At 44.0% G+C, this 22,461-nt stretch overlaps 3 protein-coding genes across 3 annotated transcripts in view; 1 reads left to right on the forward strand and 2 right to left on the reverse strand.

Moving 5' to 3' along the window:
* caska (calcium/calmodulin-dependent serine protein kinase a) overlaps positions 1-22,461 on the forward strand; it is a 217,587-nt gene that overhangs the window by 125,088 nt on the left and 70,038 nt on the right. The window contains exon 6 of the mRNA XM_039817259.1: positions 19,246-19,430. Within this exon, the coding sequence (XP_039673193.1) occupies positions 19,246-19,430 (185 nt within the window). The remainder of the gene's footprint in view (positions 1-19,245; positions 19,431-22,461) is intronic.
* LOC120569688 (probable G-protein coupled receptor 82) lies at positions 654-5,401 on the reverse strand. Its single transcript, XM_039817699.1, has 4 exons — positions 5,171-5,401; positions 3,476-4,305; positions 1,199-1,339; positions 654-1,096 (listed from the first exon to the last, which is right to left on the reverse strand). The coding sequence occupies exons 2-4, from the start codon at positions 4,298-4,300 to the stop codon at positions 854-856; spliced, it is 1,209 nt and encodes a 402-aa protein (XP_039673633.1). The 5' UTR covers positions 4,301-4,305; positions 5,171-5,401; the 3' UTR covers positions 654-853.
* Positions 9,293-15,651, reverse strand: LOC120569690 (probable G-protein coupled receptor 34). The gene is made up of 3 exons (XM_039817700.1): positions 15,246-15,651; positions 12,042-12,639; positions 9,293-10,049 (listed from the first exon to the last, which is right to left on the reverse strand). Exons 2-3 carry the CDS (start codon positions 12,614-12,616, stop codon positions 9,467-9,469), a joined length of 1,158 nt encoding a protein of 385 aa, XP_039673634.1. The 5' UTR covers positions 12,617-12,639; positions 15,246-15,651; the 3' UTR covers positions 9,293-9,466.

Genomic DNA, 22,461 nt, shown 5'->3' on the forward strand with positions numbered 1-22,461 from the left:
GGAGTTTATGTAACAACAGGTCTCTAGCTTCTTCTTTCCTTTCTGTTTTTTTTCTGTGAAATAAAGCTGCATTCATGTGCGGTTGGAAATGTTGGTTTCCCCCGCCACTGCCACCGAAGCTTCAAAAGCTAAAAAATAAATAAATATGGTGTTCGGTACAGCCCTACCTTCCAGATGGTTCTCTCCACAAGACTTAAGTTATTTGCATGAACTGTCGATGTGAATTGAGTACGGCCGGAGTGTGCCCAGTCTCAAATATCACTTGAGCATTAAAAAAATTTAAAAATATTTATTTTAAAAGTACATTAAAGGTGCTGTAGGTAGGACTGCGAAGATCCAGGACTTAGCCAAAATATTTGAACATCGACAACTTCTCAGTCCCTCCCCCACTTTCTGCTAAAGCCCAAAACGGTCTCCTAAGCCCCTCCCCCCACAAGGGAGAATGAATGTGTGTGCCTGAGCAGTCATTGACATGCAGTTAGATACCTCCCCTGGCCCTGATTGGTGCATCTGAACAGGGAGTGGTGGATTTTTGCAAATCCTACTCCAGGCTGTAGGTGGAGCCAGAGGAGCTGGATTTTTATTTAATGACCTGCTTCATGTAGTTCTACTGAAACATAGGGTCAGTTTCAGCAAATATGACAGAAAGGTAGTTTTATAAGTCCTACCTACTGCACCTTTTAAAGAACAGATTAAAAAATATGCAATCAATCGAGAGTTAACTAGGACACGCATGAGATTAATCGCGGTTAAAAAATGATTGACAGGCCCTAATATTTCATATTCATCAACAACTAGACCATCGCAGCGGCGGCACATTGTCAGGATTCTTTCAAAAGAAAGATTTGCAGTTTTACAAAACACTTCCTTGGCTTACACCCGCCGTAGTGTTGTTGGCCACATTCGCATCCACCAACTGCGCGGCCTTCTGATTGCCACTTCCTGTAAGCGAACACATCGGTCTGCTTTCAGGGTTGTTCTGTTTACACCTTAAAAGTCTGAGGGTTTGATGGCGGAAGGTCTTGTCCAACAGGAAGTACATCAAAGGGTCAGTCGAAGCTCTCAGCGCAGCCAGAAGCAGCAGGCAGTTCTTCAGCTAGAGGAAGAGGAAGAGAAACCCGTCATCATACAGTTGACTCCTTTAGGTATAGGTAGTAAAGAATGACATCTCTTTGCTTTAAGGTGGATATTAAGTCACCTCGACGAAGGTGGAGAGTGGATGACAGTGGCTGCAGATGTTGGGGCCGGGTGAATGCTTGAGCTGATGTTGGTAATGAGCCAGATAAATGAAGATGGGTTTGAAGATGTGGTATGGCAGCAGACAAACTGAAAGGACAATCTGAGAGGAGATGGCTCTTATTATGGGAAGCAGAGAGAAATGTACAGGATATTCTGTTTTTAGTGCTGCCTTTTCAATTCAACTGCAATGTTCAAATTTGGGCAGTAAATGAATGTTGGAAATCATTTCCTTTCATTTGTTTTAAATCCAACAAGCAATTTGTTGGATTTTAGCAGAATACTGAAAGCAGCAAAAGCTGAAAACACTTTAATATCTGTTTATCGTAAATAATATCGTTATTACAATATTCAACGACGTTACCGCATATTTTGCTCATATCGTGCTGCCCTACACTAAATGACTGAAAACATACACATAGCAACTACAGATGACTCAAAATGACTACAAAGAGGACACAAAAAGACTAGGGGCCCTATTTTAACGATCTAAGCGCACTGCGTGAAGCGCATGGTGCAGGTGCGTTTAGGGCGTGTCCAAATCCACTTTTGCCATTTAGACAGCGGAAAAAATGGTTCTAAAGGGTTGTACTCGGTGTCTTCATTAATTCATAGGTGTGTTTTCGGCGTAACATGCAATAAACCAATCAGAGATCATCTCCCATTCCCTTTAAAAGCCAGGAGCGTTTGGACCTTGGAGCATTGCTATTATGATGGAGGATTTGCACCGTAATATTTTAATTTGTAATCTTTTGCATGTGTGTGTGCTGCTGTGCGTCCCTGTGTGTGTAACAAGCATAGTGTGCGCACGCTGTGCATTAGCCTAGGAGCATTTTACTAATTTGCTGTTAAAATAACAATGAAATGCTGCGTTACTGACTTCAGACCAGCTTTTTGTTGGTCAATGGCGCGATCACTTCTTCACCTCAAGATAGCAATACGCCCAGAATGCACCTGAACACACCTCCCTGTAAGACCAGCACGCCCAGAATGCACCTGAACACACCTCCACTGTTTCCCAAAATGACTTCCTCAAATGTCTCGTTTTGTCCACAACTCAAAGATATTCAGTTTACTGTCACAGAGGAGAGAAGGAACTAGAACAATATTCACATTTAAGAAGCTGACATCGGAGAAATTTAGACTATTTGGAAGAAACAACTCAAACATCCAAAAATTCTTCTGTGCTGATGCGTTGGAAAATATCATCAACTTGGAACAAAGGGAAAAAAATCCTGCACTCTGCTATTGCTATAGCATCACCGTGTTTATTAACAGAAAACTAACGTTCCGGCTCCTCCGGACCCTCATCAAGAGTCTCCTCTTCCATTAAAAATGACTCAAACTGATCAATCCATTATAGAAATAGTTGGCGATTCACTTAATATTGGCAGCTCTTAATCGGTTTTATGTTATGGATTTATGTTTGACCCAAGAGATTGGAATTAGTTATGATTAAAAATGCAATAAAACCACTTTAAAGTATGGCTGGGCAATATATCGATATTACAGTGGCATCGATATATAAGGGTACATATCGTCTTACATTTTGGATATCGTATAATTGTGATACGACACAAGTGTTGTCTTTTCCATGTTTTAAAGGCTGCGTTTAGGGCTGGGTATCGTTCAAAAAATGTCGATACGGTTCCTAAACGATACCAATTTTATTAAACAAATTAACAACAGAAATCTTATCATTTTATTTTTCAGCTCCTACTACGTGAGTCCGTCTGTGTGTAGCGTAGAGTTTTCCCCTGCGTGTCTCTACGATGTGTAACGTTAGACAGCCAATCACAGACGTTATTAGATCTTGGTCGAAGCATGCTGCGTGCTGATTGGCTCGCTAACACTGATGAGATTTACTCATCTTTACGATTTACTTTCACGTTTTGAAATTGGGAATTGAATGACGAGGCATTTTTTGATACTCAATACTTTTACAGGCAATTCGGTCGGTGCCTAAAAAGTACTGAATTCGGTACCCATTCCTAGCGGCAAAGTGATGTCATTTTCTGAACTCACCAGACTTACTAGCTGTTTTCATATTTGCCTTTACCCCACTCAGTCGTTGTATCCACGTTATTGGTGATTATCAATAGTCAACCCTACAATATCGCCGCAATATCGACATTGATGTATTTGGTTAAAAATATCGTGATATTTCATTTATTCCCATATCGCCCAGCTCTACTTTAAAGTCGTTATTTTGGAGTTTAGAGATATAACCCATAGTCACCTGGATGACGGCGATGTTTCGGAACACCCTTCCCAGCAGGCTTTGGGAGGTGGTGACACTCGTGCTGCGACGAGAGCGCCGGATATGCCTCAACACCGTCATGTGGGACAGCAGCACCAGCAGGTAAAACACGAAGAACAGGGTTATGACGGGCACGGCGACAGTCGCGGAGCGCACGCCCCCTATCTCCACCGCAGGGTTGTAGCACACCTCGCCACATGCGCCCTTCGCGGCAGAGTCGTCGCTCGCGGCTTCGTTCACCGAGTAGTAAACCGTCACAGGCACGACGCCGCCGACCGCCACCACCCACACCGCCGCACAAACCCTTCTGGCGAAGGAAGTCCGCTTGAGACAGGCGAAGAAGCCGTGCGGCAGCAGCGTGGCGCAGCCGCTCGGCCGCGACGCGTGCGTGTGCTGGATGAGCGTGGCGAAGCGGCTAAGGGCCAGCCAGGTGAGGATCATGATGCTGATGTAGACGTTGATGTGGAGCACCGGCGTGACGCCGTGCAGCACCAGCTGACACGGGACGCCGCTCTGCGTCCAGACGGAGCCACGGGCGTAGTAGGCGGCGAGGAAGGGCGCGGTGAGGGACAGCAGCACGTTGGAGACGCTCAGGTGGGACAGGTAGACGTGGATGGGGGACGCGGCCGAGATGCACCGCAGGAACACCCACAGGGACAGCGCGTTGCCCGGGAGACAGGTGAGGAAGAGGAGGGTGTAGACGGAGGGGAGGAAGAAGAGCGTGGCGGCGGTGGGGCAGAGTGGAGGAACAGAAGAGGACTGGGACTCGTTATCCAATGGAAAGGTGTACGTTGGATTCTCCATTTTGTCTGTGGCAACACGAGAAAATAACAGAGAGAGAGTTACCTTTACATCGCTAGGTTAGGGTTTAAAAAGGAACATCTTCTGCTACGTTTCCCCCTCTCATTCCCCCTGCTCTGGTGTTTCCCCCTATCATTCCTCCTGCTCTGGTGTTCCCCCCCTCTCATTCCCCCTGCTCTGGTGTTTCCCCCTATCATTCCTCCTGCTCTGGTGTTCCCCCCCTCTCATTCCCCCTGCTCTGGTGTTTCCCCCTATCATTCCTCCTGCTCTGGTGTTCCCCCTCTCATTCCCCCTGCTCTGGTGTTACCCCCTCTCATTCCCCCCTGCTCTGGTGTTTCCCCTCTCATTCCTCCTGCTCTGGCGTTCTCCCTCTCATTCCCCCCTGCTCTGGCGTTTCCCTCCTTATCCCTGCTCTCGTTCCTCTCATTCCCCTGCTCTGGTGTTTCCCCTCTCATTCCTCCTGCTCTGGTTACACCCCTCATTCCCCCTGCTCTGGTTTTCCCTCTCATTCTCCTCTCTGGTGTTCCCCCTATTCCTCCTGCTCTGGTGTTCCTCTCATTCCCCCCTGCTGTTTTCCCTCATTCCCCCTGCTCTGGTGTTTCCCCTCATTCCTCCTGCTCTGGTGTTTCCCCCCCTCATTCATTTAAATACGCCTTCAGGAAGACAGGAACTTCAGAGAGTTGGGATGGCACAATAACACATGGTGGTAAAACTGTACTGCCTGCTAAGTTCTCTCCTCAATTGAGCGTTCATTAAATGCTTCTGTGTAAGTCATCGAAATCTCCCGAACCTTCTTCACGTATGCGAAATGAGTTGTGCTGCAGTATCCATATCAGCATCCCACCCAGATCGGTCAGCGTTAAACACACATACCTTTGACAGGAGCCCTGTCGAGATCATCCAACAACGGCGGCGCTCCTTCAAGTTACGTATTCCCAGAGGAAGGTAGAAACAGGCGTTAACAGCCGGCTCGACGCAGAGCTTTTTCAACGTCGGCTTCTGATGAAACTAGAGGCTCATGTTTCACAGCTGGTCTCTTGTTTGTGGCTGTGTTGGTGTCACATGGGCTGTACTTGTTTCCTCTTCCTCTTATGCCTGTATGTGTTGATGAAAGCCACGTAGCGTACTACTTGAGAATAGAAACTGAAGACGTGGTTCTTGTGGTTGTGCATTTCATTAAGTGCACGACAACAGCAGTGCACTGCATCATTTTATTATTATGTGTGCAGTTAAGGGTACAATTTGCAATCCTCCTCTTCAAGTTTTTAAAAATATATATATATAATGCATATCAGTGTTTTCCTTTTAGGATTTTGTTTTGGGGGGGCCAGGTCTGTCCGAACCCTTAGCTGTTTGGTAAAATACTTAGACTGTATGTGTTTAATTCTGTCTGAAATGGTCTGGGATTGAATTCCACTACTTTGACCCTCTGACGGACCAGGCTTACCGACTGAAAGAACCAGATAGCAAAAGAACAACCAACGAGTTCTCGGTCTCTCCCCCCCGCCTTTAGTCTCACCTACACAGAAGTGACACCCAGAGAATCTGCTGACCTTTCTTCACGCTGTGTGTATTTGTTCGGCCTTGGGGTGGCGCTGTTGTTTCATTTCTAGCTGAGAGGCAAAGAGAGTTGGGTGTGTTGTCTAGAGCTCCTCTCTTTCCTCTCTTCACAATCTAGTTTTGACTGACACATTGAACTATGACTGATCTTTCATAAAAGGACACTGCTTACCACAGTGGTATACGCTTTGAAAACTAGTAAAAACAGTATAAAGTCTAGACGCATGTTTTTTACATATAAAAAATACATTTACAAAGATGGGGGTTCTCTCAGTGAAGCCTGATGCTTTCATCTCAGTAAAAGGTCCTCTGGGTCCTCTGTGAGCTTGTGATCATCCTAATTTCTCCTAAAAAGTTCAGGCTTTGATGTGCTGTACATTAGTCCGCATTTTCTTTCCTTCAAATTTGCCTGATTGAAAAATGGCACTCTGATTGTCTGGAGGGTCACACATCGGTCCTTTTTGTTTTTATTTCAGCCGTACTTGACTTCACAAATCCTTTCTTTGGCAATCTCAATTGTATAGTGCTGCTGAGTGTGTAGTTCTTACAGACTCTTCTACTTATTATACTACTACTGCTATTACATTGTATATGCTTCCCCTAGGTCACATAATTAGGCAATTTGGAGATATACATTATCATTTCTACGCTGTATGTCTCTTTTAAGCCGGAGGAAACTAACAAAGTGTCGGCACTGCTCAAGTGTTTGTCCTCCATTAAGGATTGGTTGGCAAACAATTTCTTGCATCTTAATGAAGATAAGACCTTATTGTTGCTCCGGATACTACAGCCTCCAAAGTTGTTCATCTTTTGGGGTCCCTTTCTTCAGTGGTACAGTCCAATCTTAGAAACCTTGGTGTTCTATTTGATCAGAATATGTTTCTTGACCAACATATCAAGTCACTGACCCGTACATGTTTCTTTCAACTGAGAAACATTGCTAAACTTAGGACCGTGGTTTCGCAAGGTGAACTTGAGATGATCGTTCTTGGTTTTGTTTCATCACGGCTTGATTACCGCAACTCCATTTTCACTTGTCTTAGCAAGTCATCCCAGGACCGTCTGCAACTAGTGCAAAATTCTGCTGCGAGGCTGTTGACCAGGTCCAACAGAATGTCACACATCACTCCTGTGTTATCCATGTTACATTGGCTTCCAATAAAGTTCAGGATCCAATTTAAGGTTCTAGTTCTAGTTCATATAAAGCATTGCATGGACAGGCGCCTGTTTATATCTCTGACCTGCTCCAGCCGTACATCACTAACGGGTCACTCAGGTCCTCTAACCACGGACTACTGGTGGTCCCATGCACTCATTTAAAGACTAAAGGTGATCGTTCCGCTTTTGTCTAATGTTTGTAATTTGGGGTTTTATTCTTTTAATCCTCATTGGAACTGCATTTGTTGTTGCTTGTTTATTTTCTGTTTTGGATCCTATTGTATTTTAATCAAATGTCTTTTGTGTGAAGCACTTTGTGAAAGGTGCTATATCAAATAAATTACTTACTTACTTACTATAATACTTTTTTTTTTTTTTGTTTGTTTTTTCCTAAAAATGAAAATAACATGAATCCAACATATTATTAGCAAAGATGAATCTGCATATTTGCAAAAGACAACAACAAACTCTACAACATTCATTATATGCTTACTGGCCTGTTAGGTAGCCACTATGGGAGCCATCCACAGATACAGGTAAGCTTGTGGATTCCCTGTGCCTTCCACATGTATGTTTGACAATAAAACATGACGATATATGAATAATGTAAATAGAAGCTTAGTATTGTAGAGCAACTTAAAAAGGTATGTTTAAAGGTTTTAAGCCTTTACACTTTAAGTTTATTATGCAACTCAATTACAAAAAGTCTCACCACCACTTTGGGTCCAGAAACTGAAATATCTCAACTATTTGATGGATGGTCACGACCATAGGCGGTCTTGCAATCTGGCAGTTCTGGCGCATCACACTAGTTTGACTAAAATATGCAAGACTGTACGGCTGCAGCCTGGAGTCTCCCGTCTGCTGGCGTCGGGCTTCTACTTTTCAAAATAAAAGCTTGCGTCTTGTCCGCTATGTCTTCATACTTTGGTGTTTGGGGTGTTTAAGCATGTAATAATATGTTTTAAATGTGCAAGCATTTCCATTCTATTCTAAGATGGTTTATTTGAAGGTTTTATGAATTGCTCCAGTGTGTGTATTATTTCATTATGAAAGCCTGTAAATACGCCTCATGCTGCTGGTGCCATGATCTAACGTGAGGCTGGTTTTTGAAATTATAACGCAAATAATGTCCCCATCTGAAATTGGGCAGGGAAAGGGACCGAATTGCCAGGGCTGAATTTTTGTCCCAGTCCGCCCCTGGATATTTGGTGCAGATAAACATAGTGCCCAGAGAGTGGCTTAGGTGATCTTTTGAATTGTTGCGGTTATCCACCAGCTCTAATCTCACCCTGAGCTCAATAGAGGGGTTGTTGCTTAAGATAAAGGGAAATGGTTAACATCAATTAACATTGCAAGTTTTAGCAAAATGACACAGTGTACAAGTTCATGTAACTAACATAAATATTGTTTATTTGCTAAGACAGGACAATCAACAGGATGTTTAAACCTGACATGTTTGTTCCCTGTAGATTAGGGCTGCAGCTAAGGATTATTTTCATTATCGACCTATCTTGATCATTTTCTCGATCAGTTGTTTGGTCTCTAAAATATCAGAAAATGGTGAAAAATGTGGACCAGTGTTTCCCAAAAAGCCCAAGATGACGTCCTGAAATGTCTTTTTTTTTGTCCACAACTCAAAGATATTCAGTTTACTGTCACAGAGGAGAGAAGGAACTAGAACAATATTCACATTTAAGCAGTTGAAAAACAGACAATTCTTTACTTTTTCAAAGACAAAATGACTCAAACCGATTTAATCAATTATCAAAATAGTTTTTTCAATTACTTTAATAGTTGACAACTGCGGAGAAGGGTCTGGCTAGTCCACACAGCATCCCGGGATGGGAGAAAACCGTGCTCTGGTTTATTGGCATTTCTTTAAACCAATCACAATCGTCTTGGGCGGCGCTAAGCACAGGACACAATGATGCTTCAAAATAGCCTCGGGAAGGAACTTGTTTTGGTGAAACGTGTTTATGTTCAAAATAGTTTTAGTTGGGTGCCTGGGTAGCTCACCTGGTAGCCCATATACGGAGGCTCAGTCCTTGCCGTAGCGGCCGCATGTTCGATTCCGACCTGCACCTCTCCCCTTTCATGTCTAAGCTGTCCTTTCGAATAAAGGCCTAAAAAAAAAGGGCCAAAAGAAAAATCTTTAATTAGTTGAAGTTGTGCGAGAGAAAACTCAGATAGGACAGATAGTCTAGCTTGCTGTCTGGATTTACCCTGCAGAGATCTGAGGAGCAGTTAACCATAGTCCTCACAAATCCACCGGAGGTTAGAACGCCAACACAAAGAAAGAGGAAGGGGACGGACATCCGGCCAATATGAGGGACATCCGGCTGGATTTCCGGCGGCACCGGAGCAACCCCGGAAGTGAAACCTTGTCGATGTAGACTACTGTCATGTCGTCCTTTGGAAAAGATGGAGGCTCCGTGTCTCGGAGTAGCTTTACATACCAGCCTGGCAGAATTCAGTAACCGTCCTCTCCCTCAAATGGCTGCTATAGCTGACGTTAGCCTGTCCCCTGTCCGTCCTGCTGGTCTTGCCGTCCTGCTCCGCCGTGGAGCTGCTCCCGCTCACTCCAGCCAAATCTGGCGCACAGCACACGTTGCCCACCAAGCGCAGCACCTCCTTCCTCACCGACGAGGACAAGAGGAAGAACATGACCGGATCCAGGCAGCTGTTGAGGGCTGAAAGCAGCAAAGCCAGCTCGTTGGCTTTGTCGGCGACGCCCTGCCAGAAACACGACGTGTGTGTGATCTGCGTTACGATGTAGAACACCCTGACCGTGTGATAGGGGACGAAGCACACGGTGAAGAGGAAGAGGATGAAGAAGGACTTCCTGGCAGTTCGGGCATAGCGGGACGCGTTGGGCAGGTCGGGCTTCTCTTGTGACGTCCTCCGAAGCTTGAGGGCGATCTTTCCGTAAGACACCATCAGAGCGACGAAGACGAGCCAGAAGAAGACCAGCACTGAGATGTTGATGTAGGCTTTCCACTTTGCATCAAGGAGCTGCTTGTAGTGGAAACACCTGGAAACGGCAAACATATGTCAGCTCAAACTGACTAATGCAGTGTGCTTTTTCGTATTTCCTGTCATATTTATAATGTCCTAATGTTGGAATTTCATCTTAAACATGGCCAATACGTCAAATAATGAGATAAACATATTTCAGAGACATCCTCGTGAGCTAAAACGTTCAGATTTCCAACTGTTCTGAACGCTCTGCTCGGTGTCCCGTAACATCGAGCAGGTCTTCTATGTTTGGTCATCTGCTCCAGCCAGGCAGGAACTACTGGAGTCATATAGTCTATATAAAAGAGACTTCAGATACAGTATTAGGGGACCACTAAGGTCTATATAAAAGAGACTTCAGATACAGTATTAGGGGACCACTAAGGTCTATATAAAAGAGACTTCAGATACAGTATTAGGGGACCACTAAGGTCTATATAAAAGAGACTTCAGAGACAGTATTAGGGGACCACTAAGGCCTATATAAAAGAGACTTCAGATACAGTATTAGGGGACCAATAAGGTCTATATAAAAGAGACTTCAGATACAGTATTAGGGGACCACTAAGGCCTATATAAAAGAGACTTCAGATACAGTATTTGGGGAACGGGACTAAGGCCTATATAAAAGAGACTTCAGATACAGTATTAGGGGACCACTAAGGTCTATATAAAAGAGACTTCAGATACAGTATTAGGGGACCACTAAGGTCTATATAAAAGAGACTTCAGATACAGTATTAGGGGACCACTAAGGTCTATATAAAAGAGACTTCAGATACAGTATTAGGGGACCACTAAGGTCTATATAAAAGAGACTTCAGATACAGCTAGGGGACCACTAAGGCCTATATAAAAGAGACTTCAGATACCATATTAGGGGACCACTAAGGTCTATATAAAAGAGACTTCAGATACAGTATTAGGGGACCACTAAGGTCTATATAAAAGAGACTTCAGATACAGTATTAGGGGACCACTAAGGCCTATATAAAAGAGACTTCAGATACAGTATTAGGGGACCACTAAGGTCTATATAAAAGAGACTTCAGATACAGTATTAGGGGACCACTAAGGTCTATATAAAAGAGACTTCAGATACAGTATTAGGGCCACCATAAGGTCTATATAAAAGAGACTTCAGATACAGTATTAGGGGACCACTAAGGCCTATATAAAAGGGACTTCAGATACCATATTAGGGGACCACTAAGGTCTATATAAAAGAGACTTCAGATACAGTATTAGGGGACCACTAAGGTCTATATAAAGAGAGAGACTTCAGATACAGTATTAGGGGACCACTAAGGCCTATATAAAAGAGACTTCAGATACAGTATTAGGGGACCACTAAGGTCTATATAAAAGAGACTTCAGATACAGTATTAGGGGACCACTAAGGTCTATATAAAAGAGACTTCAGATACAGTATTAGGGGACCACTAAGGTCTATATAAAAGCATCCAAAGAGTACCATGTCTTGGGACCTTTAAGCTACTGTGGTGTTTACATTGTTGCATGTAGCTACATGCTGACTGCAGTAAAATATGTAATTCTTGGCTGCCAATGTTTCTCCCCAATCCCCAAAAGTATCCCCAATTCAGGTCACATTACTCCTTAGCAATTTCGATGACTTAGTATTTGGTTTGGAAGCTTTTAACGGCAATATTCTATTAGTGTCCACTGCTAACAACAGTAGCTGCGTGCTATTGCCAGATAGCTGTAATCTTGGCATTAAAGCATGTTCTAGTAGAATCACAAAATACAACTTTAAACCTGAAAATGGTATATAATAGATCCACTTAAACGACTCAGGATTTCAACTGTAAATATAGTCGAATAGTCGCAGCTCTAATCTGGGTACAAAAAGTATCGAATGCAGGTATCGTTTGACTGGAGAAGATGCTACTTGATACAGAGTTATTTTAGTCAATTCATAAAAGGAATCTAGTTCCAATACCCAGCCCCAATAAATACACCCAAGAGTTTGATTCTAGGTGTCACCAACCTGTCCTGCTGTAGGTGATTCTTGGACACCAGGAACAACAAAATCACAGCGAAGGCCACAATCCAGACAACGGCGCAGAGCGCGGTGCTCCACTTTGTGGACCGCAGTCTGTGCTGACTCCGCGCGCCGTGATGGATCTTCATGTAGCGGTCCACGCTGATCAGCCCCAGCACCGTGACACTGATGTACATGTTCATGTAAAAGAGGTTGCCCACGACTTTACACAGCGTGGGACCCAGCGTCCAGACGCTTCCGCGGCTGTAGTAGAGTATCTTGAACGGCAGACACACCACCAGCAGCAGGTCCGCGAAAGCTGTGTTTATGAGAAAGACCCGCACCGAGTTCTTCTTAGAGTCGACGAAGAAGAAAACCCACAGAGCCACCAGGTTCCCAACGAGACCCACGACGAAGATTACAGTGTAGAACACCGCCAGCAGGCTCCGCAGCGTGCCGTCGTTCAGACAGGTTTGGTTGTTCGCGGTGAAGTTCATCTCGCTGCTCTCTGTGAGACAAAGGGAGCTGTTGGGAGTCTGGAAGGTGGTTGTGGCATACGGAGTGGAGATGTTTTTAGTCATGGTGGTTTTTGCGATCCTCAGTCCTACAAAATGGGAAGAAAACAACATAGGAAGAACGTTGGATGTACAGTTTAAGGAGTTGTTTGCGTCATGGGCAGGTTTGCGTTGTCCAGCTGTATGAATTAGCCCTAAATAAGCATGAATGATTATGATTATGTCATATATGAGCAGTGTCCCATCTGAGCATACCCAAACATGTTCACTTGATCTGTAGATACAGTGCTCAGCATAAGTTTACACACTCATGCTTAAAGGTATTGTGGAGGATTTTCTTTTTGTGAAGAAAATGAAAAAATGAAGAAAAATCCAACCTTTAAGGACACCAATTTTGTTTGTGAATGAATAATGTATCGTAAATAAATAAATATTCTTCCTTAAAATACAGGGGCATAAGTCAGTACACCCCTATGTTAAATTCCCGCAGATGCAGGCAGATGTTTATTTTTAAAGGCCAGTTCATGGATCCAGGATACTATGCATCCTGATAAAGTTCCCTGGGCATCACAGGCATACCCTTCACCATACCCCCACAACATCACATACCCTTCACCATACCTAGAGATTGTCATGGTTTTATTTCAGTTAGCCTAATGGCTGGTTTGATTTGCATTGAGAGATGATTTTATGGAAAGTACTCCATGCCAATCTCTAGGTATGGTGAAGGGTATGTGATGATGTGGGGGTATGGTGAAGGGTATGTGATGATGTGGGGGGGCTATTTTAATTCCAAAGGCCAAGGGAACTTTATCAGGATGCATAGTATCCTGGATCCATGAAATAACTGGCCTTTAAAGGTGCAATATGTAATATTGTATGTAATACTGGCAGCTAGCGGTTAAAATAGTTACTGCACTACCAATTCAAAATACTGGAGAGTCGTCCCTTTTCGGCCGCCTCCCGGCGTCCTTTCCCCGAGAAAATAACGTGACATTCGGCGTCCTTTCCCCGAGAAAATAACGTAAAAAAACGAGAAAAACGTCTCCGTGAACACGTATTAATAGATTACGAATTACGTTGATATTTACATGAACTGCCGTGAGACCGGGTTGGAACTACACGTTGTAAACAGCCATGGCCCGCTTGCCTGGTCCTCCCGGTAACGTTAGCAGGGTTAGCATGGCGGCGTTAGCCAGGACCAGTCGGGATCACTTTACTGGCTGTGTCTCAATTGTTTTTGCGAGTAACCAACTCGGGTACTCTAGCTATATAATTCAATGTGAGTACACAAATGTTGAAATGACATAAAATGCCCGTCCCTAGTGGCTGTGATAAATTAGCCTGAAGCTATGCTTACCTAGCCTGGATGCCAGCCGAACTTAGCCCCGCCCACAAAATTCGAGGTCGGGAAGTTCACATTCTGACTAGAATCTGAGTAGGACCACGTCAGGCTAATGCTTACCTGTTCAGGAGGAAATAAGCCAATTCAGCGTCCTTTTGGGATCTAAGCTGTCTCCATCTTTCAAATACATCTCCAATATTTACCAGGGGGTTGTTACGTCTCTGGTCACGCAACAGTTTTTTTTAGGTCGGGTAGAATCTATCTCCGTTGATCCTGTTCGTTTGTTTGCTGCTTTCATGGCTGTACTACCGTTACAGCTGTAGCGCACTGGGTTTACGTTTTTCCAGGTATATCTGGCAACCCGGCCTGGCTGTCAAACTGGGCCGTTGATAACAACACACAGATCAAAACATAAACATACATTCCGTCATGGAATGTAAATTTCAAAAAGAAAAAATACTGACATTAGCGTTGTTGTCAGAAAAGATAGTATTTCAGCTTAACATGTTTCCTTAATATCTGATGAGGCATTGGTGTCATTTTTGGATTTATTACAGTACAAATATTACATATTGGACCTTTAAAAATAAAAATCTGCCTGCCTCTGTGGGAATTTAACATAGGGGTGTACTTACTTATGCCCCCTGTATTTTAAGGAAGAACATTTATTTATTTACGATACATTATTCATTCACAAAGAAAATTGGTGTCCTCAAAGGTTGGAATTTTCCTATTTTGTTTTTTCAATTAAGGCACATGTTTTTTTTTATTCCTCTTTTTAGTCAACTTTAGCATGGGTTCTTATACTCAGGAGCAGCACTGTATATCGCTGCGTCAACTGGGATTATGATCAAAGGTTGGTTGGTTTATAGGAAGGTGGGTGGGTGGGTGGGTGGGTGGCTAACCCTGCATGTTTATGCATGCATATGCTCTGTGGTTAACGCTCAGAAAAACCTTGCGGTCTTCTGCTTCTGCATAGTATTTTTCTGTGGATGGATTAATCAATTAGTCGTCTAATCCCTACAGCTCTTAATCAACAATGAAAATAATCTTTAGTTGCAGCCCTAATTGTTATAACTCTCTACGAGTTAAGAGGTCTTAACTTTCTGTGAAATCATCTATGAATAATGTAAAAGGACGAGTTTACAGAAGCACAAACCCTCATGAGTTCTCAGATTTTTTTTTTGTGTGTCGAACAACCAGACATGTCGGTTCATATCAAAAGATCAGTAACTGAAAAAGCATTAAAAGGAAAGCCGCTTGCTTTGCTCACAGCACGTAGCACTTATCCTGCAGCCGGTTTCAGAGACGCTGCTTATACTTCAAAGTGGAACTTGTCAAAGTACTCACCGAGTCATTGAAGTCCATTAACGGATGTTTGCTCTTGTTTCTTCTTGCGCACAAACTCTGTTGGAGGATCACTTCTCGCAGTCCTTTCCTTCCCATCAGAGTCACTCCAGTGTATTCTCCCCCCCACCACCCCCTTTTGAGTTTAATGTGTAGGACAAACTATCCAAAATTTGCGACCCTCATAAAGTGCTCGACCCTTTCCTTCAGTCATTGTGTGTTCAACTTTCTGCAGCTGTCTATCTCTCAGTCCAAATATGAGCATAACTGCGTAGGGTCTTCCTTTTGTTTCCTCTCCCCAGCGGTGCTGCGGAAAGTATACCGAGAAATGCTGAAGTGCAGAATGTGTTGGTGTTATAAAGAGAAAACTTAAAGCTGTGGTCAACCCCTTCCCTTTTACTGTGCAGAAACGAACGTTGAGATAGAAAGAAAAAGAAGGGCAGGGCTTATTTCAGACCTTCTGATTACACACATGAGGGCGAGCAGTGGATTCACAGAGCATGCTCCGCTTGTATAAACACACTGTGCTTTCCACTTTGGGCTCCGATGATAATATGGAGGTATCCGCGGAGTGTAGCCAACTGTGAAAGAAAAAGGCTCCCAAAATACCAGCGTATGGCCTCAGTAATTAAAGCAAGGCCAGGTTTAAACTGCCACCCAGGAGACATTCGATGGAGCTAAATGTGTAGGCCCAGGGTCGAATGGTAATCATCGTATTATAAAATCCTCCAGTGTGTGTGTGTGTGTGTGTGTGTGTGTGTGTGTGTGTGTGTGTGTGTGTGTGTGTGTGTGTGTGTGTGTGTGTGTGTGTGTGTGTCAGACCCAAAATCAAGATTTACACGAGTTAAACAGCAGAGGAGTGAAAGTTTAAAAATTGTATTTAGTGTACTATACTTTCAGTACAGTACTACTACTTTTTTCTACGTTTGTGGCACTTTTTGACGCCTCGGTTGACATTTTTGACACATGAAGTTTTTGACGCTTTATAAGAGGTTTCTGGCGCTGTTTTGTGCTTTTGTGATGTTTTAGCTGTTTTTTTCCGACATTTTTACCTTTTTCTTTCGTCGTATTTGGTTGTTTTTTTGTGTGTAGTTTTTGCCACTTTTTTGGCGCGTTTTTTTGGACTAATTTGACATTCTTTTCAAAGTTTCCGATGTTTATTAAGCTTATTCCTGTACTTTTGACTTTTCGACTGGTTTTTGTTTTCGACATTTTGGATGCCTTTTGGACATTTTTTACCCTTTTTTTTGGCGCTTTCTCTGTATCCTCACACTTTCCTTTCGACCACTTCACGTGTCTGTAAAACATTAGGATAACTGTGTGCTGTTGCACGTCATGTATTATAACATGTTAAAACTTTGTATTAATTGCGATTGACCGTCAGTTTTTACCAACATGGACAAGAAGTCCCTGAAAGCCCAGCGTAGCTTCGATGCTATATATGCTATGCTAGGCGGCATTAGTGTGTGTTTTTCAAGTTTTTAAATTTCCTGCTTTTTGCAACATTGTTGACTTTTTTCTGACTTGTTTTGGACCTTTTGGACAATTTTGATGCTTTTTGTGACGTTTTTGACTTGTTTCTGGGCTCCTTTTTTATGTTTTGGTGCTTTTTTGACACTGTGTTTGATGCTTTGGACAAGAAGTCCCTAGTCTCGCTTTGCCAGACCATCCACACGCTGCGGAGCGGAGGAAGGTCTGGCTACTCCACACAGCATTCTGGGATGGGAGAAAAAAACCAACTCTGGTTTATTGGCATTTCTTTAAACCAATCGCATCGCCAAGCTCCGCAGGGAGCCGCTGTAAAATAGTCGTGCAACAGAAAGCTCAGATTGGACAGATAGTCTAGCTAGCTGTCTGGATTTACCCTGCAGAGATCTGAGGAGCAACTTCAACTTTATTTGTGTCCCATAAGGGCGATTAGGTGTGCAATACGTACACGCAGTCCAGAGTGAGGTGGGGTGGAGGGGTTCTCCCCATGTTTGCGTGGGTTTCCTCCGGGTGCTCCAGTTTCCCCCACCATCAGAAAACATGTACTAGGTTCTCCAGTCAGTGCCCTTGATCAAGGCACTGGCTCAGATCTGGAGTTGGACCCCGGGCGCTGTGATTGGCTGCCCACTGCTCCCTTGAGGGATGGGTTAAATGCAGAGAATGAATTTCGCTATATGTGTGTGTATGTGACAATAAAGTACCTTTACCTTTTTAGAGTAAGCCTGAACAAAAGTAAAAACCTGGAACACAACCGTTAACAGTACGAGGACACATAAATACCAGTACAAGGTGCATGGATAGCAGCGTCAAAGTGACCTACACAGGGTAGGACAACGTGCATATCAGCCTCCAAAGTTCAATCAGCATCCATTACATTACATCACCAAACCCTGACTCCTGCCCTGACCCTTATTCAGGAAGGAAAAGGCTGCAGGTATAAAGGAGTACTTGTACCTGTTACTCTTTACAGATGGACATCTTAGACGGGAGCCAGACCCAGGCCTAAAATCCACAATCAAAATGTCACGTTGGTCTGTGTGTGTGTGTGTGTGTGTGTGTGAGATGTAATCTGTCACATAACACACTCAGATTTTGCATACTGATTAATCGCAGAGCTGATAGAATAAACACTTGGGGATTCAGGTCAGCGGTGGAAAACAGAGCAGCTAAGGAGATTCCCCACACAGGAATATAAAACCAGATTCTTCAAAGGAGGAGGAAGGCAGTAAGTAAGGATCGGATTTGGGTGCTGTTGGTGTGTGTCGCGGTAAAAAAACATCTCAGAGCGCCCGGAGTGCTTTATCTCCTCCACTGACAGGGCAACTGTCTCTCTACCCCCCTCTGAAGGGAATTAGGCCATTAAAAACCACACACAAACACACACACACACACACACACACACACACACACACACACACCTGAAGTGTAGTGGCTCTGGTCTAGACCTTGTATGTAAACTATCTAGCCTACACAGCCAACCTTTCAAAAACCTCATATCACACACACACACACACACACACACACACACACACACATGCTACACACACACACACACACACACACACACACATACACACAGCATGCTACACACACACACAGACACACACACAGCATGCTACACATACACACACACATACACACCTGAAGTGTAGTGGCTCTGGTTTAGACGTTGTCCCATGTAAACTGACTACACAGCCAACCTTTAAAAAACCTCATCACACACACACACACACACACACACACACACACACACACACACACACTCACTCAACAGACAAGAAATATATAACCAATCAAGAAATAAATAAAATAAAATAAAAAAAAGGTAGTTAAGAGTGCAAAGATGACTCCACCCCTGACCCGTATTGAAGAGGGAAATGGCTGCGGGTATAAAAGAGCAGTTAACCATAGTCCTCATAAATCCTACGGAGATTAAAAATGCCAACACAAAGAAAGAGGAAGGTGACGGACATCGGGCGAAAAGACACGCACTCGTCGGAATATCCTGCGGCAACGGAGCAAACCCGGAAGTGGAACGTCGTGTGTGTGTGTGTGTGTGTTTTTAGTCTTTGCAATGAGGAATACAGAATATATTTTCATAAAAACTAATTGGATTGGGTTGTCTGTTTTCCAATGAGATATATATATATATATATAATGAATGACATTTTAACATTTTAAGATCACCAAATAATCAAATTGCAAGTTGATTAATTTCTCCTCGAGCGGTTTACTTTTGTAGGAAATGATCTTGGTTAGCAACGAAACTTGAGAAACCGTATGAATTGACTGAATTGTGACTAACTCAAAGTGACATTCTGCTGAAGATACTACATCCCTCTGCTCTGATCCTCCTACGGTGCGGGTTTGTGTGTGAGGTCGTGCTGGGTGACAATTTGGGGGTTTGGGCGTGTCTTGCACATGTGATTTTTGTTATTTATAGGAGGGTGTCGCTCTTTAATTGGGAAAGAAATGTGAGCGTTAAATCATGTCTCTGTGTCCTCTTGCTTCTCAGCCTCACTGCGTGCTGCTGGCGTCCAAAGAGAACTCGGCTCCGGTGAAGTTGGGCGGCTTCGGAGTCGCCATCCAGCTCGGAGAGTCGGGACTGGTGGCCGGAGGTACAGCAAACACAACCGTACATACTCGGATCAGTCCAAATCAAAAGCACACTGTCTTTTACATGAGGGGACTTTATTTGTGGTAGAAAGGCACATTCAGACACAACATACAGCAACACATATTCAATAAGCATACCCGAGACTTAATAAACACTTCGAAATTCTAAAAAATGGTGTTCATCTTCCAAACAGGATGAAGCCATTTTTGGACATATTTGTGGATATTTGGATGGGATTAATGTTACAGGATAGCCTGACAAGCCAGACCCACATCCAGATGTTGGGTCTGGGAACTCCCCATTGGTCAGGGCTCAATCCGAGGGGCAGGATAAACTGTTGTCTTTCGAATTCCCTCTCCAATAGGATAGCGCTACAACCAATCAGAGCAGCGCTAGTAGATAGATTCAACTTTAAACTCCAAACACATCTTCCTTTTTTTAAGAATGACTTCAGGGTCGTTCTTTGTTCTTTTCTCAAAGAAAAGCTGAACTCCAAGTCTTCCAGAAGACAGCTGTTCTCCAGCAGCAGCAGCGGCCATCTTCTTTGTTTTCAAGTAGCAGGGAATTCACGCGGAGCCGTCGCAACTCTGCCGTCACTTATGTTAAGCCCCGCCCACCGACTCTATACACAATGTGATTGGCCTGACCAGAGTTTGGTTTTTCCAGCTCGCAAGCCAACGGAGAGTTGCTAGACTGACCCTTGGTCGCCAGGGTGCGTCTAGATTTCTAGGCTAAAAATGTTAGACCTTTGTGAACGAAATTTGGACATATTTGTGGATATTTGGATGGGATTAATGTTACAGGGGGGACGTGGGGTATAAAATATTCACTGTTCTTCTCAATAATTGAACCCATCGTTCCAGACAGCTTTTCAACCATCGAGATGTTATCGGTAATAGACGTGGATGTTTAAAGAGCCTCCTGAGGGGGGGTGCAGAGGCAGAAATGTGGGGCAAATATACCGTGTGGAGTGAATTTGAGTCAAAAATCATACATAATCATACACAAACCTATAATTCAGTGTGACTTCCGCTTCCCGATTATATCTTTATTTCTGTTGTCCATCACGAATAAAAGGCCTATGAAATCCAACTAGAAATCAGAGAACCTGCCTAAAAATCATCACATATTTTAATTTAAATAAACTTTAGCTTCAGTATCAAAGTAATGCAGTGCTAGTTGTCTGTACATCGATGGGTACACTGCAGACAGGAACCTTTAAAATCTCATTTTCGGCATTGTTTTTTAATGGCACGATTTTGCCCTAATGTGAACAAATATAGGCAAAAAATAAATGCCAGGCACCATAGGCGTAATGAAGTGTTTTGTGTTCATCTCAACAACCCCAAAGTGGAACCCAAAAGTTACGCCCTTATCAGGTACAAAAGAGAAGAACAGATGACTTGCAGCTGATTTCACACTGAGCTGATAAGGACAGGACGTGGTAGAAAAAAACCTCTGTTTCACTCAGGGCCACACTGGAAAATAAGATAAGATTATACATTGACATTTATAGTTTATTTACATGCTTTTATTTCATAGAAAAAGTCGAACATCTTCTACTGTATTATTGCATGTCTCCCATGGTCTTCTTACTTACAGCTCGGTCGACGTCAAGCCCCAAAAAAGTAACTCAGCCATCAAAGAAAAAAGCGACAAAAACATAGAAAAAATGAAATGTTTTGTCACGAAATGTGACAAACATTTCAGAAAAAGCGACTTTGTACATCTTACTGTGACCTGTGCAATATGCCATCCCGTAATCATCTGTACAGTATATTCATCTGTATATATACAGTATCTCACAAAAGTGAGTACACCCCTCACATTTTAGTAAATATTTAATTATATCTGAACACTGAAGAAATTAATTAAAATAGCCCCCCCACATCATCACATACCCTTCACCATACGTAGAGATTGGCATGGGGTACTTTCCATAAAATCATCTCTCAATGCAAATCAAACCAGCTATTAGGCTAACTGACATAAAACCATGCCAATCTCTAGGTATGGTGAAGGGTATGTGATGATGTGGAGGGTATGGTGAAGGGTATGTGATGATGTGGGGGTATGTGAAGGGTATGTGATGTTGGGGGTATGGTGAAGGGTATGTGATGATGTGGGGGTATGGTGAAGGGTATGTGATGATGTGGGGGTATGGTGAAGGGTATGTGATGATGTGGGTTTATGGTGAAGGGTATGTGATGATGTGGGGGTATGGTGAAGGGTATGGTGATGTTGGGGGATATGGTGAAGGGTATGTGATGATGTGGGGGTATGGTGAAGGTATGTGATGATGTGGGGGTATGGTGAAGGGTATGTGATGATGTGGGGTATGGTGAAGGGTATGTGATGATGTGGGGGTATGGTGAAGGGTATGTGATGATGTGGGGGTATGGTGAAGGATATGTGATGATGTGGGGGGTTATGGTGAAGGGTATGTGATGATGTGTGGGGTATGGTTGAAGGGTATGTGATGATGTGGGGGTATGTGATGATGTGGGGGTATGGTGAAGGATATGTGATGATGTGGGGGTATGGTTGAAGGGTATGTGATGATGTGGGGGTATGGTGAAGGGTATGTGATGATGTGGGGGTATGGTGAAGGATATTTATTTTATTTTTTTTTTGTGTGATGATGTGGGGGTATGGTGAAGGGTATGGGGATGTGGGGATGGTGATGGGTATGGATGATGATGGGGTATGTGATGATGGGTATGGTGATGTGGGGTAGGATGATGGATGTATGTGATGATGGAAGGTATGGATGGATGAAGGGGTATGGGGGGGGGGGGGGGGGGGGGGGGGGGGGGGGGGGGGGGGGGGGGGGGGGATGGTGGGGGGGAGGGGGGAGATGTGGGGGAAGGAGGGGGTGGAAGGGGATGTGGGGGGTGGGGTGGGGGGGAAGGGGTGGGGGGGGGGGGGAGGGGGGGTGGGGAGGGGGGGGGGGGGGGATGATGTGGGGGTGGGGGGGGGAGGGGGGATGGGTGGGAGGGTGAGGATGTGGGGGGGGGGGAGGAGGGGGGGTGGGGTGGAGGGGAGGTGAAGTGGGGGGATGGGGGGGAGGGGAGGGGGGATGGGGGGATGGGGGAGGGGAGGTGATGGGGGGGG

The sequence above is a fragment of the Perca fluviatilis genome, chromosome 12 (assembly GCF_010015445.1).
Source record: "Perca fluviatilis chromosome 12, GENO_Pfluv_1.0, whole genome shotgun sequence".
NCBI lineage: Eukaryota > Metazoa > Chordata > Actinopteri > Perciformes > Percidae > Perca > Perca fluviatilis.

Coding starts and splice junctions, on each gene's coding strand:
- LOC120569688 (XM_039817699.1), bottom strand. CDS start 4,300: ATGGAGAATCCAACGTACACCTTTCCATTGGATAACGAGTCCCAGTCC. Junction 1,340..3,475: donor GAAACATCGCCGTCATCCAG/GTGACTATGGGT, acceptor ATCTCCTCTCAG/ATTGTCCTTTCAGTTTGTCT. Junction 1,097..1,198: donor CACTCTCCACCTTCGTCGAG/GTGACTTAATAT, acceptor CTCTTCCTCTAG/CTGAAGAACTGCCTGCTGCT.
- LOC120569690 (XM_039817700.1), bottom strand. CDS start 12,616: ATGACTAAAAACATCTCCACTCCGTATGCCACAACCACCTTCCAGACT. Junction 10,050..12,041: donor AATCACCTACAGCAGGACAG/GTTGGTGACACC, acceptor TGCCGTTTCCAG/GTGTTTCCACTACAAGCAGC.